This window comes from Echinops telfairi, unplaced genomic scaffold (assembly GCF_000313985.2).
Source record: "Echinops telfairi isolate 266 unplaced genomic scaffold, ASM31398v2 ScPeMD7_2;HRSCAF=8, whole genome shotgun sequence".
Classification (NCBI taxonomy): domain Eukaryota; kingdom Metazoa; phylum Chordata; class Mammalia; order Afrosoricida; family Tenrecidae; genus Echinops; species Echinops telfairi.
This window is the reverse complement of record NW_022103898.1, coordinates 22,746,768-22,764,027: the sequence shown is the minus strand read 5'-3', so window position 1 is coordinate 22,764,027 and position 17,260 is coordinate 22,746,768. Positions and strand designations below refer to the sequence as shown.

Here is a 17,260-nt window from a genome sequence, read left to right as displayed (position 1 = left end):
AAGATATAGTGTCTGAGGTCTTAAAGGCTTGAAGGTAAACAAGCGGCCATCTAGCTCAGAAGCAACAAAGCCCACATGGAAGAAGCACACCAGTCTGTGCGATCACGAGGTGTCGAAGGGATCAGGCATCCAGCATCAAAGAACAAAAAATCATATCATTGTGAATGAAAGGGAGTGCAGAGTGGGGATCCAAAGCCCATCTGTAGGCAACTGGACATCCCCTTACAGAAGAGTTGCAGGGAGGAGATGAGTCAGTCAGGGTGCAGTGTAGCAACAATGAAACATACAACTTTCCTCTAGTTCCTAAATGCTTCCTCCCCACCCCACTATCATGATTCCAATTCTACCTTATAAATCTGGCTAGACCAGAGGATGTACACTGGTACAGGTAGGAACTGGAAACACAGAGAATCCAGGATGGATGATCCCTTCAATACCAGCGGTGAGAGTGGCGATACCGGGAGGTGGGAGGGTGGGTGGAGTGGAAAGGGGAACCAATTACAGGGATGTACATATGGCCTCCTCCCTGGGGGACGGACACAGGAAAGTGGGTGAAGGGAGACATCGGACAGTGTAAGATATGACAAATAATTTATAAATTATCACGGGTTCATGAGGGAGGGGTGAGCGGAGAGGGAGGGGATAAAAATGAGGAGTTGATACCAGGGTCTTAAGTGGAGAGCAAATGTTTTGAGAATGATGAGGACAACAAATGTACAAATGTGCTTTCCACAAATGATGTATGTATGGATTGTGATAAGAGTTGTATGAGCCCCCAATAAAATGATTAAGGGTAGTGGGGAGGAGATGAGCCAGTCAGGGTGCAGTGTAGCTACGATGAAACATACAACTTTCCCCTAGTTCCTAAATGTTTCCTCCCCCCACTACCATGATCCCAATTCTACCTTACAAATCTGGCTAGACCAGAGGATGTACATTGGTACAGATAGGAACTAGAAACATAGGGAATCTAGGAGAGATGACCCCTTCAGGACCAGTGGTGAGAGTGGCGATAACTGGAGGGTGCAGGGAAGGTGGGGTAGAAAGAGAAAACCGATTACAAGGATCTACATATAACCTCCTCCCTGGGGGATGGACAACAGAAAAGTGGGTGAAGGGAGACGTCAGACAGTGTAAGATATTAGAAAATAATAATAATTTATAAATTATCTAGGGTTCATGAGGGAAGGGGGAGCGGGAAGGGAGGGAGAAAAGTGAGAAGCTGATATTAAGGGCTCAAGTAGAAAGCAAATGTTTTGAGAATGATGAGGGCAACAAATGTACAAATGTGCTTGACACAATGGATGGATGGATGGGTTGTGATGAGAATTGTACAAGTCCCCAACAAAATGATTAAAAAAAAATTCAACTAGCCATGCTTAAATGTAGTCTTCTTACATCCTGAAGTGCATTAGTAATATTTCTTCCTTCTTTTGAAATCATGTTATAGCTGTAAAAGGAATAGTGTTCAGTATTAAAGAGAACCTGAAAGACCAAAAAAAAAAACCAAAAAAAACACGTCCAGCCTCGAAAAGTCACAGGGTCAGTTTTGCTCTGACCTACAGGGTCTCTATGAGTTGGAATTGACTCAATGGCAGTGAGCTTTGCGTTAAATCCTCCTGAGGTTCTTAGAAGGTAAAGTAAGATTCCTTCGCTCAGGACACAAGCTTCCTCATCAACCAGCCTTTGTTCATGCCGCACTCCTGGCCATTATCAGTTCCCTCCTCTGGGTGGTTCTTGGGCTACCACACCATGTAATCTCTTACCTTACTGCCTTTGCTCAGGCTGTTCCTGCTGCCTAGGATACTCTTGGCCTCTTTTCCCAGGGCTGAAAGCAGCCCTGGTGAAGCAATGAGTGCCTGGCAGTGTATTCCCTTCATGAGAGCGGCCTGGAAGACTTAGGACATCGTTCTATTCTGTCACCTGGGGTCACTCTTAATCAAAAATTGACTCAAGGGCCCTTAACAACAACACCTCTTAATTATTTGTCTGTACAGACAGACATCTGATATTTTGGGAAGCTTTTCATAGCTCCCTACACAAATTAGCATGCCACTTCACCTGTGGCTAACTCCTTGATTGAATTTACCGACTGCATCACCATGTAGTTGCTGTCACATCTTTCTTCACACTCCCTGTTCCACAAGGGCTGGGGTGGTATCTTGTTTATCTCTGCATCCTTTGCACCTAACCCACAACCTGGTATATTCTCAATACATTTTGGATGGATGGATGGATGAGTTTTCGGCCTGCTCTACCTGAACACTGACCATCTTATCGGAACACAGTGAACACACCGGGAGAATCTATTTCTGTGTGTGCCACCTCCCTATACTGTATGCTCATGAGACTATCCTGACAGAGCCTGGCACCTAGGAAGCTCTCAATAAAAGTTGGTTTAAATGAACTAACTGAGATTTATGGTTGGTCCCAAGAAGCCATATTCGTGGGCTATAACTGGGGTGCAAGGAGAGAGGGAGGGTTGAAAGGGGAGGGCACTTCTTGGTTCTGGTAAAGGCCATGAGCAGGCAGTAGGCACAAGGAGGTAGTAGGAAGGCGGGTCCATGAGAGATGAGCACCACAGGAGAAAATCAAACACGGAGCTGACAGTTCTTTATGACACTATCACACTTCTAAGTGCCTCTGGTAGTCAAAGGATCCCTGGTGGCATAGTGGTTACACATTGGACTGAAATCTAGTCAGCTGTTTGAAACCACCAGCCACTCTGTGGGAAAAAGATGAGGCTTTCTACTTCCATAAAGAGCTACAATCTCAGAAATCCATAGGGGCAGTTCTATTCTGTCCTATAGGGTTGGTATGAGTTAGAATCAACTTGATGGCCTTAAGTAGAATACTAGTGGTACTCAGAGAAGCCTAGCTTCAGCAATACTAAAAATACGACCCTTCCATGAAGTCTCCTCTAGACAGAATGAAGAAGTGTTGGAGGAAGAGCGAGGAAGGTCTATCGGCTGTGGAGTCTTCACCAACACAACAACCTGGCAACTCCTCTGGGAACAATTGGCTGTATTATTTGGATCAGTTGTGCCAACTGATGCCTGAGTCAATCCCATCTGATGTCCAAAAAGGCTTTCAAAAACAACAGAGGCGGGAACCGATTACATGGAACTCTGTGTGACCTTCTCCCTGGGGGACAGACAACTGAATAGTGGGTGAAGGGAGATGCCGGACAGGGCAAGATATGACAAAATACCCATTTATAAACTATCAAGGGCTGATGAGGGAGGGGGGAGCGGGGAGGGAGGGGAAAAATGAGGACCTAATGTCGGGGGTTTAAGTGGAGAGAAAATGTTTTGAGAAACGATGTACAAATGCGCTTTACACAATTGATGTGTGTATGGATTGGGATAACAGTTGTATGAGCCCCTAATAAAATGTTAAAAAACAAACAAACAAACAAACAAAAAAACAGAGGGAAGGGAGAACTGGACTAGAAACTACATCACCCATAGTCCCTGCCTACAAGCAACTCTTATCAAACCATGCCCGCACCTAACAGCGGTGAGCTGTCTGCTCTCCCAAGACTAAATCCTTGTATCCCCTTTCAAGTAAAGATTGTTTTAGCCAAACACATCAACTCCGTCTTGCCCAGAACGGACTAGGGATGAATCAAAACTTGCCTCTCTTGCAATGGGTTAGCAGTGGCCACCCAGCACGCTGATCGGAGTAAAGCGATGAGGACGTTCCTGTGGAGATCATTATCAGAAGATGACATGGAACCACAGCCTGCTTCTCTTCGGCATACGGCTTCACAGGACCTCGGGACATTATTGTGCAACGCGGTGGGTGCTATTAGTGACCTGACTCAAGGCACCTCACACACAAACATGGCAGGACCTGTGCCATTTTTCTTCATCAGGTATCCATCCGACCATTGGGATCCACTAGGTTCTCACTACCTGTCTTTCAGAAGGAGGGTACCAAGCTCTCTTCCTGGCCTCTTAGTCTGGGAACTCCACTGAACACCTACCTGCTCAGCATCACAGCAACATGCTGGCTGCGGATGATGTGCATTGGCCAGGATTAGATACCGGATTTTCCACCAGAAGGCCCAGATTCTAGCACTGAACCAACAAAGCCAAACCAGGTGCTATTGAGTCAGATCCTAAATAAGGTAGCCTATACCCGCCCAAAGAGAACTGTGCTGTGCGAAGTTTGCCGTGGCTGATTTTTCAGATGCTACGTACGCTAAAGTTTGAACAGCCCTCACCATTTGAGAGTACAGCTGAAGGGTCGGCCTGGGGTGGATATTCTACAAGCAGGTCCCCAGGAGCTGTATGGATTATTGCTTTGCTCTGAACCAAACGATCGAGAGGACAGAAAAGAATACACTTCAACTGTGTCCCCAGGTATCCCATCTCGATGGATGGCTTCCAGCATCTGCTTACCAGCTTCGTTCTTGAGCACAGCCCCCTTGTGAACTTTCTTGTACAGAATCATGCAGAGGGTCACAACCAGAAGGAAGAGCAGGACCTGGTTGACTGAAATAAAAATAGAAACAGTGGTGAGGTGGACGCCATGAAACAGGCTATGCTGATGATGTGTCCAGACACTCTCATGATACACAGAGCGGGGACCGGGGACTGTTCTTTAAAGAAATGATCTACAGCCTGGAAACGCTGTTGCTGCTCAAAGCTATAGACACCTGGCTCAATGAGGATCCAGGGCTGACCTCAGCAGGCGGATGGCAGGGCCCCAGCTTCATCATGACATTGTGTTGCGTCGGGAGCCACATTCTGTGGGTGCGTAATTGATTGCAAATAATAGCCACTCTTTCTGGTTGATGTTAGGTCCTGTTGATTCTGCCTCACGTGCAGAGGAATGAGATCTCGGCCGGTCTTGGGCGTCTCACGATCGTTGTGGTGTCTGGGCCCGCCAGTGCAGCCACTGTGTCAGTCCTTCTCCTTGCAGATCTTCCTCTTTCTGACTGACCCTGGGTTTTCCCCAACCTAGTGTACTTCTCCACAGACTAGTTCCTGCTGATAGCAGGTTCGAAGCAGATGGGATGAAGGCTCTTCATGCTCTCTTCTAAAGAGCACTCTGGCTATACTTCTCCCCAAATTTCTTGTTCTTCTTGCAGTCCAAGCTCCATTCAGCATTCTTTACCAACGCCAAAATTCAAAGTTATCATTTCTTGTTTGTTCTTCTTTATTCAATGCCCAACTCTCGCATGTATATGGGGCAACTGAAAATGTTGTGGCTTGGGTCGGGTTCACATCAGCCTTCAAAATCACTTCTTTGCTTTTTAACACTTCAAAGAGATTTTTCGCAGCAGACGTGTCCACTGCAATATAGCATTTGATTTCTTGACTGCTGCTTCCATGGGCGTTGTGGGACCAAGTCAAATAAAATCCTTTACTTGGAAATATGCAGTATTTCTCATTCACCATGATGTTGCTGATTGGGTCATTTGTAAGCCTTTTTGTTTTTTTACACCGAAGTGTAAGCCATATAGAAGGCTGCAGACTTTGATCTTATCAGTAAACACTCACATCTTCTTGCTCTCAGCAAGCAAGGCTGTGTCATCTGCATCTCAGTAACTAATGAGTCCTCCTCCAGTCCTGATGCCACACTCTCCTTCATTCAGTCTAGTCTCTCAGACCATTTGCTCGGCATGTAGGCTCAATGAATACGGTGAAAGATGTGACTGAAATAAAAACCTTTTTCTGATTTTAAACCTCTTTTTCTGTTCGTTCCACCTTTTCTGTTCTAATGACTGTCTCTTGATCTGTGTATAGATTCTGCTTGAGTACAAGGAAGTATTCTGGAATTCCCATTCTTTATGGAGTGATCCATAATGTGCTCCGATTCACAAAGTCTAATGCCTCTACACAGTAAAGTCACCATTCATATAATGCTTATGATGAGCTGGTATTCGTTATGAGTACATGTGCTGACTACTATAACACAACTGCTCCTCCACTGGTCAAGAAGGCTGTGCAGAAAATTCTGGCCCTGAGTAAGAGCTTAGAAGACTCCAATACCTCTCCCACATCTCCACTTCTGGAACCATCTGCTCCAGACCAATGATGCTGGCTCTTAGTCCCCACTGAGATATAGTATGGGAGAAGAGAATGTTTTCCCCCACATAATACACATATCACTGGTTGTACTTGAGATGATTTGGAGGTTTGTGGCCATAGCATTAAATCAAAACCAAACTTGTTGCCATTAAGTTGATTCTCACTCATAGAGACCCTGTAGAACTGCCCCATAGGGCTCCAAGGCTGAAGCATTTCCAGAGGCAGACGGCCACATTTTCCTTTTCTGGAGCCGCTGGTGGGTTAAAGCCATCTTGCACCTTAACTGCTGCACTGCCAGGACTCCTCTGTGTACAGCATCGTGACTGGTTGTTGGATGTTATTGGGTCAGTTCCAACTCCTGGTGAACCTGTGTATAACAGAATGAAACACTGTCTGGTCCGACGGCAGCCTCACAACCATTCCTACACTTGAGCCATGGTTGCAGCCACTGTGTCAATCCATTTTTGTTAAGGACCTTCCTATATGTTGCTGTCCCTCTACTTTACCAAGCATGATGTCCTTCTTTAGGGACTTTTCTCTCTTGACAATATGCCCAAAGTATTTGAGATGAAGTCTTGCCCTCCTGACCTCTAAGGCCTCTGGCCAAAACACTCAAAACTTTCTGAAGGAAGCCCTAGAATGATCATGCCAAGAGCTGCCTGTGGGAAAACGATTTATGAAAATCAAATAAGATTTGGAACTAAGCCAAGACTCAGCATCAAAACTGTTTGTTAAAACATCATATTCTTATTGTTATTTTTATAAATTGTCATCTTACTTCTGCGCAGCAGAGCCATGTGTGTTCTTGGATAAGCACTGTGACCTGTGGGTTAAAGAAAAAAATTTCACTTGAAAAAAAAAACGTGAGTCCATCAACGCTTATAAAGAACTAGATCTTCTTCGGAAGTGTCCTAAGTTGTGTACTGGGCAATCATTATTTTTCCAAGTTTAAATCAAAATAACGATTTCTTGAATATCTAGCTCACCTTGCCAAAAGCGGTTTCTCTGCCTGTGCAGATGTTACAAAGGATGCTAAGAGCTAATCTTCTGACTTCGGGTATATTTACCAAAAAGAGCCCTGTCAGCTCCTGGGTCAACAGATCAGAGCGCTAATAGGAAGAAGCATCAAGCCCTGAGGTCTCTTTGATCCTTCCTCAGCACCACCAGAGAGCTAACCTGCACGTCTGCTATACTAGGGCTGGGGAACGCCTGGGCTGCAGGCCGTATGCGGCCCACTAAATCATCCATATCAGTTTACATCACACACCTCACCAGAGCAGCGTTCCAGCCGTCACATTAGGGGTGAGTTAATGAAATGCTTGACCAAATAGAGCTGGCTAAGTTTTAAGTTGATAATTTGTATGACCCTCAAATGATGTTATAAATATCCAAATGGTTTTAGGGGGTCTGGCATGCTGCGATCAGAAAATACACTGTTCATTCTCAACAACAACAAAAAAATCCAAATGGTCCTTGGCAGAAAAACAGGTTCCCCACCCTTGCTTTATACACGTCGTTTAATTTTTAACTCTATGAACTGGGTACTATCATTAATCCCATTTTACAGCTGAGGCCACAGAAACACAGATAAATGTATTTCCTCCGAGTGAAAAGCTTGCCAGTGGCCGAGTCCAACCCATCCCATCCACCACCCACCCCGCGTCTTTCCTTCTAACTTGATGAGTCAACCCGAACCCACTGCCAGTGAGTTGATTCCAACGAATGGCACCCCCATGCAGGGTTTCTGAGACTATAAACCTTTATGAGAGCAGACAAGTTTAATTTTCTCCCAAGGAGTGGCTGGTGCCTTTGAACCACTGACCTTACAATTAGTAGGTCAATGCTTATCCCACAGTGTTATAAGGGCTGCTTGGATGGAAAGTTGGAATTTCCTGATGTAATACACAAAGGACATTGCACAAAAATGCAACCCCAACACATCTGAGGACAACAAATAAACTAGTATCACTTCTGGATATGTGGCACAGTGGCAAACCACCAGAGAGGGCCGATTCTTTCTACAGCACATCCAGATGTGCGCGGTAGATACAAGTGGGCTTTCTCTCTCTCTCCTTTCACTCTTGTGTTCACGATCTCTTTTTGTGTCAATACAGCCAGGCTGATTCCTGGTGTTACACTTGCTAGTAAAGTAAGCATAAGAAGACATCTCTTCAGTGTTAAAAGACATATCTGACCCAAATACGATGACTACTAGAAACATAATCCTTCTCCTTTATATTTCCACAGTAGCCAGTCCTGTCGGAGGAGCTCAGAGCAGCTGCCTAGAAGCAGAAAACATGAAGCACAGCCCAATTAAATCACGTGTGACTTAGAACCATTCCTGCATTAAGCATTTACATCTATCTCTCCACGCCCTATCAAATTGCTATTTCCATGCTTAAAATCTGGTGCATACAGTAAATCCACAAATTGGGGCGAGGTGAGTGGAGCGGACAGGGGGAGCTGGGATGAACCCAGGTCTGGATTAGCAGTTCCGAAGGTGAAAATGTTACACAGTGTGCTCTGCATTTTCTGTGATGGCGAGAAAGGCTCCCTTGGAATGTTACAAATATCAACGCAGGCGCCTCTAGAGGGAAACTTTATGTAGGGCAGCCTGACACTTCTGATTTGACTTCCTTGAATTTATAAACAAAATAACAGCTCAGACCAGGGCAACATGGAAAGCCTGCCCAGCCGTTTGTAAATGTCTTTGTTTACCTGGTGAATGATGAGGGCAGGGCTGGTGGTCCAGAGGAGCAGCAGGGCAGGCGTTCAAATCCTGGCTGGCCAGGGCTGTGGCCCTTCAGTCTGCTTCTGCCGCTTCTAAAGATCTACTTGGAAATCCCAAAGGGCTAGGCCAATATGACGTTTCCAGGAGAGTGTTTCTGCTCCACCCGCTCCTTGGCTTGCGTAGACTTTGGATAGGGTCAGGTTTCTTCTACCCGTGTGCGCAGCTGCTATGGGAACCTGGCAAAGAGGCCCCTGAAACCATTTCCAGATGTGCCGGGCAGGCTGTTCTGGCTCAACCAGGCTTCCTCTTGCAGCCTCGTCCAGCTGACTTTGAGCAAATCGCTTAGAGAACGAGACTTTTGAGGGGAGGAGGGGCTGGTGGGGATTCAAAGCAGTGAAAGGCAAATGCTTGTGGAATGAATGTCTATGGCTCTTAACAGCAGAAGTGAGAAATAAAGCTTATACTGATTTTGAGAATATCTTTATAGTCACTCAGACAACTCCAAACTCATTGCCATCCAGTCAATTCTGATTCATGGTGAACCTATGCGACAGGATAGAACTGCCCCCATGGGTTTCCGAGACTGTAACTCTTTATGGGAATAGAAAGCCACTAACTTCAGAAATCTTTCCCTTCGTAAAATTCTGTCATTCCTCAAATCAGAGCCCAACAAGGGTCTCATTCTACCAAGGCAATGGTGGTGAGGAGGTTCCCCTGCTCGCTGTCTCCCTCTAGAGCAGTGGTTCTCAACCTTCCTCATGCTGTGACCCTTTCGTATAGTTCCTCATGTTGTGGTGACGGCCAAACCATAAAATTATCTTTGTTGCTACTTCATAACTGTAATTTTGCTACTGCTATGAATTGGGTAACCCCGGTGAAAAGGTCATTTGACCCCCCCCCAAAGGGGTCACAACCCACAGGTTGAGAACCGCTGCTCTAAAGTGATGCTGTCCAATACAAATTGTTTGGTGTTTTGTTTTGCTTTGTTTGAACATTTTTATTGTGAATCTGGCAGAGGTTTACAGAGCAGCTCATCAGTTTTACACTCAACAATCCATACACATTTTGTTTCATCTCAGTCAGTGCAATCGCCCAGTGGGCTCTCCCTTATCCCAGGTCCTCCACATATTTGGCTTCCGTTCCATCTTCTTTTCTAACTCTTCTGAACTTTGTCCTTGGTAATTGCTGCTTGTGTCAGTCGGGGTGGACTAGAGAAACAAATTCTCATGTGTGTATAAGAAACAGCTTTATATAAAAGAGCAACTGTCTATTGAGAAACATCCCAGCCCAGTCCAGACCAAGTCCCTAAGTCTGATATTAGCCCATATATCTGATACCAATCTATGAAGTCCTCTTCAAACGCACGAAACACATGTAATGATGCCGAATGCAGGAAGATCACAGGCCAGTGGTGGAAAGTCTTGTGGATCCAGTGGCAGTGGAGGCATCTCAGCGCTGGCAGGGGTCTCCACATGGCTCCCCCAGATCCAAGGTTCTAGGGTAGCTCCATGTGTTTTATCAACAGGAATGTCTCACAGGAGAGTATGTCCTACTTTCAGTGAGCTATTTATCTCCTTCTTGCCTCCAGATGAGGTCATCAAGCTGTGACCTGATTGACAGGCTAGACTCCACCCCTTCCTCAATTTGACAGATTACGTAACTGCCACGCTGCCCTTTGGATCTTAAATGGTTGATTAGCCTATGGTGTTATTGTTCCCCTTGCAGAATTGTCTATTGTTTGACAGAAAATTGAGCCACATGGGTAAGGTCAGTTCTAGACCTAACAATGATTCTCTACCTGACCAATAAGCCTTGATCTCTCTTATGATTTTGAGTTTTGCTCTATATTTTTCTCCTGCTCTATCCAGACCTTCGAATGTGATCCTTTTCAGAGCATGGGTGTGGTAGCCAGGCACCATTCAGTTCTTCTGGTCTCAGGGCTATGGTAACTGATGTTTGTATGGTCCATTAGTCCACTACACTAACTGCTTCCATGTGTCTATCTTAAACAACTCCACTGAACATCTGAGCTACCAGACATACTGTTAATGGTATTCATCTTTGGTTGTGTGAAGTCAGGAGGTTTGTTGGCAGCACCGGGTGCTGTGCTCTAAGTACTCTGGGTCCAAACCTCATTGCACACATCTGAGAAATAGTATGATCAATACTTCATGGCCCAGGGCCGCCTCTGCCCTAGCTGAACACTGTATTCTCATGAGCAATAGGGCATGCTCCCAGGCTTGGCCTAAGGCGTGATCACGGTGAACAGCATCCCCAGCAGAGCCCTGTGCATCCCTGTTTTCTCCAGATATGAAGGGGCTTCCAAAAGCTCATGGAAAAATACCATTAAAAGATCATGTAATTTTTCCACACACTTTTTTGAATTCCATTCATATAGTGTCATCTTCTCCTTTGCATTGCTCATTCACCTAGCAGAATGCCTGACCTGGTGTACGTTCTGTTGAGTAACCGGGTTCACTAAGTATGACAACCACAGTGCCCAAGTCATTGTTAGGTGCCATTGGGCCAGTTCCAACTCATAGCCACCTATGATCAATAGAAGAAAACCCTGCCGGGTCCCGCCCCGCCCACTGGGCCCATTGTTTTGGCCACTGTGTCAACCCATCTCATGGAGGGTCTTCCTGTTTTTCACTGCCCCTCTACTTTACCAATCATGGTATTCTTCTTCCGGGACTGGTCCCTCTTGGTAACATGCCCAAAGTATGAAAGATAAAGTATGTGAGACAAAGAGGGGAATCAAAATGGACATATTTGTGGTGTGTTTTTTTCCCTTTTTAAAAAAATAGTTCAATCCTTTAATCTTATCAAGGGGAACTGCACCATTGTTACCACTCTCTACGGAGTAGAAAGCCTCCTCTTTCTTCCTCGGAGAAAGCAGTGGTTTCAAACCGCTGGCCTTGTGGTTAGCAGACCCAGACACCATTGCACCACCGGGGCTCACAGGTTTGCGGGAAGGAAATCTGAAAGTTCTTCTTTTTAAAAAAAATCAATTTATTGGGGCTCATACAATTCATCACAATACATAGATCAATTGTGTAAAGCACACCTATACATTTGTTGCCCTCATTATTCCCAAAATTCGCTTTCCTCTTGGGTTCCCGGAATCAGCTCATTTTCCTTTTTCCCCCTCCCCCATGAACCCTTAATAATTTATAAATTATTATTATATCTTATATTACACTGCCCGGCATAGACTCTGTCTACCATTTATTGCCTTTCATATTAGCTTTGAACATAGAGCAAAATCTCTAGTCATTATTCTTTATTTTTATTTATTTTTTATTTTTTGAAGTTGTCAAAGATTTCATTTTATTCAATTCATATCAATGCTCATGGAAGCAACATTCAAGAAATCAATTTTATCAAGGGGTCATGTGTGTGGGGGGGTAGTGAAAGAAAAAGAGGAGCTAATACCAAGGGCTCAATAGAAAGTAAATGTTTAAAAAAATAATGATGGAAACATATGTACAAATATGCTTGATACAATTGATGTGTGGATTATCATGAGTTGTAAGATCCCCCAATAAAATGATCTTTTGAATACAAAAAGAAAAAATCAGATAACTTATTGAATTGGGCACATCTACTGTTCAAGACCTTTATGAAGTGCTAAAGAGGAGAGATATTACTTTGAGGGACCCATGATCCAAGACATATTATTTTCTTTCTTTTATTTATTTAAACATTTTACTAGGGGCTCATACAACTGTTATCGCAATCCACACACACATCAATGGTGTAAAGCGCACTTGTACATCATTCTTAAAACATTTTCTCTCCACTTAAACCCCCGACATTAGGTCCTCATTTTTCCCCTCCCTCAGTCATTATTCTTTATATGCCTTCTCCCTGACCCCTAGAGTATATGGTTCCATTATTTCTACTGTGTCATGTTCTGAGGATGCAAACGGCTTTTTATCAAGGACCTAGATTTCCACATTGTACACACAGATTCTTCCCTGGAAGAGCACAGAGCAGAACAGGAGTGGAGATGAATGGAGATGGTGCAGTGGGAATGAACACGGAGACAGGCAGACATGGCTGTTAGCTCAGGCACTTCCCTTACAAGTTCCTGGCAGCCTCACCTTCAGTTTCCTCATCTCTAAAGCCCTTGGAAGACTCCCGTACAGGCTAAAAGGCATCATGCATGTAAGGCGCTCAGTAAGGTCTCAACATGTGAAGAGTGTCATTAATGTTGTTGAATCAAGAACCCCCAGGTTGTGAACTAGGTTAAGGAATATAGCAGATTTCTTAATAATAATAATAAGTCCAAACCTGTTACATGCTATTGCTGGTAGCCTGCATTGTAGCTTTCTCTCCCTGTACTCTTCTAATAAAAATATGACTTTGCTTGATTTGGGGCAGACATGTGCCCAGTTAGAAATACTCCCATCTGTAGACAGACACCCTGCAGTTAGAGTGGGAAGTAGGTGAAAAACTTCCTAGGTTGCGTTCCTGGATAAGAGCAAGTTGGTACCTTTTGCCCTTTCTTCCTGTCTGAAATCCAGCCTGTTGCTTAAGGGCAAGTAGCCGTGTGCAGACTTGAGGCTAAACAGGCTGCACTGGGCAGTCGAATCCAGCCATGGGGCTGTGCAGAGCGACTGCACAGTGTATTGACTGTGGTGTGGGTCCTGGCAGGATGCCGGGGGCTCACGCAGATGAGGCAGTGATGGAGGAGTTTTTCAAAGGCACTATTTAAAATGGTGTAGTCCGTGCTAAGGAATATGGGTATGAGATGGTCAAATACTCTGGGGTTGGCATAGCAGAGAGCCAATACAACCTCTAGTCTCAAAGGGCTAGGAGGGAGGAGTGGTTAACAGGGCAGGGAGAGGGAATTGCAAGGAAAGGCAAGCCACCAAGAGCTGTGGCTATGACAAGGGACCAGCGAACTAACGACCCCAACTCCCTAATTTCCTGTTGGTGGCACCTCCCATTGCCCAAACACAACTGGAAATCATAGGGTAAGGGGATTCAAGTGATGCAGTCTACACAGGTCAGCCTCCAAGGGTACCAACCAAGTGGAAGAAGCAGGGAAAGGAAGTCTATAGACGCAAATGGAAAATATGCCAGCACAATGTGATTCAGGCCCTGGAGTTATGAAATCAGCAGGGCTACAGATGTTAAGAGTGGCAGAGTAAGAACAAAGGAGGGACCTCTGTCCCTGATGGTATAAGAAGTCACCATAAACCCACCAAACCAAACCAACTTCCACTGAGTCCATTCCCACTCCTAGTGACCCTATAGGACAGAGTAAACTGGCTCCTTAGCGTTTCGGAGACTGTAAATCTTCATGGATTTGAACCAACCATGTGGTTAGTAGTTCAATGCTTAACCCACTGGGCTACCAGGGTTCCTTGGAAGTCATCATCACCCAACTCACTGCCATCAAGTTGATTCCAACTCACAGTGATCCTATAGGAAAGGATAAAACTGGCCCTTTGGGTTATGGGGGCAGGCCGCCTTATCTTTGTCTTGAAGAGTAACTAGTGGTTTTGAACTGCTGCCCTTGGTAGTCAGCAGAACAAGTATCCCACTACACTACCAGAGTTGACCTACAAGTCATCGTAGCAACTCTTAACTCCCTACCTATGGTAGTTTTCTATGTGAGGAAAAATAAAACCTTTATGTGCTTAATCATTATGGTCAGGTTTCAGCTATGTGAAGCTTAATGCAATCCTTTGTGATATCTATGCATTCTGTATGCATGTAAAATTGTCATAGCTGTTAATAGTTTCACTATTACTTTGTGTCTATTTCTTTGTAGCTGGAGGTCAACTGTCCCTCTGGGGCCAACTTGGCTGATCAGATGGCTTTGTAGGTAAGGTCTTTGATAAAATCTATTAAGGCTGATAATAGTGAGTGGAAGAACAGGAAAGTACAATCTACTGGAGTGGATGAATCACAACACCGGGTCAGGCTGGTAAGCCTCTATTTAACACCTATGTCTCCTTTGGCTGGGATCCGAGATCACCCAGAGGGGCTTGAGGAACAGTTACAACAGCCTTTCTTCACCCCCTCTTGCCTGGTGGGCTTCAGTTATAGGTTGATTGTAGCTGGCCTGAATTTAGGTGCTGTTGACTCTTCCCTGCCAGGGCCTGGGCTGCAGCATTTTGCTCCTAGGCCTGAGTCTTTGCAGCATCTGTTTCCTCTCTCATGCATGATGTGATGGACTGTTTTTCATTTCTTGGCTTTTGTGCCCCATTTTCTGTCCTGGTACTGGTTTAGGTTCTTCCTAGCCTGGAGCCCTGTACTTGCTCTTGCCAGCTGACCCCTCTTGGTCCGGGCCCCAGCTCTAGCTGAGACCAATGGCAGGGGCCCTGCAGGCTGTGAGCAGACTTCTCAGACACCATCTGCCTCCCTGCCTCAAAAGCAGTGTCTTTCCAGCCTCTCTGCTGGTGCATACAGCCCACTTGCTGGCTCTCCCCAGTGCCCCTTCGCAGAGTTCTGCCAACATCCCTTGGCTCGAGTCCCCAGTCAAGATTACGATTTCCCTTGCGTATTGTAATTTACACTTTGGCAGGAAACATAGAGCTGTCTGCCACCTTTAACACTGGCCCCTCCCTCTTTGGCTGACTCCTCAGTGGCTCGTAGCTTGGAAGGAGGAGTAGAAGCAGCAGTAATGCAGTGAAAAGGATGAAGCCTACTGGCTAAATGCTAACTAGACACCAGGCTTTGCATACATATGGTACAGCTTTGGATGGCAACAGCATAGATGACAATAATCACAGTTCAGTTAAATAACACCAGTCTGCCAATAACCAGTGCAAGTGTCCACTACCATGGTATATTAACTGTGAATAATGGCATATGTACAAACTTTGTGGCTAGTTTTTCAGTCCACAAAATCACCATGTAAACGGCAGATGTGCATCACCATCAAGGGCCAATCACATCACTTTTTTTTTTTTTAATCACATCACTTCTAACAAAGTCTTACGGTGATTGGTCACCAGGCACCTGTTCTATTGTTAAGCCAGCACCAGTAAAATATGTCATTGTATTGCCCACTTGTCTCCCAGTGAAAAACCTGTGGGACATTTTACAAAAATCGCGCCAAAGAAACGCACAGCAATAATGCTGAGGATGCAGTTCAAATCCAACGTGAAAGGAGCCCTAAACGAGGCCATTGGACATCCCCTTACAAAAGGGTGGCAGGGAGGAGACGAGCCAGTCAGGATGCAGGCTAGCAACGATGAAAAATACAACTTTCCTCTAGTTCCTAAATGTTCCCCCCACCCCACTATCATGATCCCAATCCTACCTTGCAAGTCTGGCTAGACCAGAGGATGTATACTGGTACAGATAGGAACTGGAAATACAGGGAATCCAGGGTGGATGATCCCTTCAGGACCAGTGGTGTGAGTGGCGACACTGGGAGGGTAGAAGGAGGGTGGTTTGAAAAGGGGGAACCTATTACAAGGATCTACATGTGACCTCCTCCCTGGGGGATGGACAACAGAAAAGTGGGTGAAGGGACACGTCACAGGGCAAGATGTGACAAAATAATAATTTATAAATTATCATGGGCTCATGAGGGAGGGAGGGGGCACAAGGGAGGGAGGGGAAAAATGAGGAGCTGATGCCAAGGGCTTACGTGGAGAGAAAATGTTTTGAGAATGATGAGGGCAATGAATGTACAAATGTGCTTTACACAATGGATGTATGTATGGATTGTGATAAGAGTTGTATGAGCCCCTAATAAAACAATTTAAAAAAAGAAAAGCACATAAATGATGCAATTCTTTTAGTCACTAAGATTTAAATTTTTATTTACATTTTTATTTTATCTTAATTATTTACACTTTTAAAAACTAAACTTCTGATCAGCTAGTTATTGTCTTTAAAGTAGAAGATAAATGCTAAATTCCCCCCCAGAAGAATTTATTTCAAAAGATGGCACTGAATCTGCAGCTCCAGGAGAGGGACATATCTGATCAGAGCACAAGGGAGCAGATGAAAGGGGAGTAGGAGAGAGTGGAGAGTAGGAGAGAGGGGAGCACATCCTGGCTCCATTGAGGACAATGACCTCAATTAGAGCAGCCAGTCCACAGAGAAGACCACATGGCCAGCCCCACTATGAGACATGACGCCCCTCACTGACCCATGACACTGCGAGGGACAGCACTGGAGACACAGTGTGGGAATTTGCCGGATTTGATCCCGCCAAACCAAGGCAAAGCACTGGGGGAGTGCAGCAGAACAGCAAGGGAATGGAGCATCAAGGTCCCCAAGGAATGATGAATGTGGACTTTGGGGCCAGGGCGTGGTGTCCTAACAGACTGGTCTGGAAAACACTCCTAAAGGCCAACAAACGATCCTTGACCTAACTATAAGCTTTTCTTTCTTGTTGTGTTTTGTTTTGTTCTTTGTCAGTGGTTTGTTGTTGTTTTGTTGTATATTGTTGCTTGGTTTTGCTCTGTCTTGTTTTTGTGCATGTTATTATCTCCACAGGTCTGTCTAAATAAGA

The 17,260-nt window shown here is 45.1% G+C and overlaps 1 protein-coding gene across 7 annotated transcripts in view; it reads right to left on the bottom strand.

Annotated features, from left to right (window-relative positions):
- Positions 1 to 17,260, bottom strand: part of GLT8D2 (glycosyltransferase 8 domain containing 2) — a 51,351-nt gene that overhangs the window by 24,892 nt on the left and 9,199 nt on the right. For 3 of the 7 annotated variants that reach the window (XM_045289283.1, XM_045289299.1, XM_045289291.1), the window contains exons 2-3: positions 6,820 to 6,864; positions 4,407 to 4,499 (exon numbers count right to left, since the gene is read on the bottom strand). The exons of 1 other annotated variant lie outside the window; for it this stretch is intronic. In XM_045289283.1, the coding sequence (XP_045145218.1) occupies positions 4,407 to 4,499; positions 6,820 to 6,838 (112 nt within the window). In that variant the 5' untranslated portion in view covers positions 6,839 to 6,864. Of the gene's footprint in view, positions 1 to 4,406; positions 4,500 to 6,819; positions 6,865 to 8,236; positions 8,303 to 8,759; positions 9,065 to 17,260 lie in introns of those variants that run through there. 3 more of the 7 variants (XM_045289289.1, XM_045289297.1, XM_045289305.1) reach the window with 3 other exon arrangements.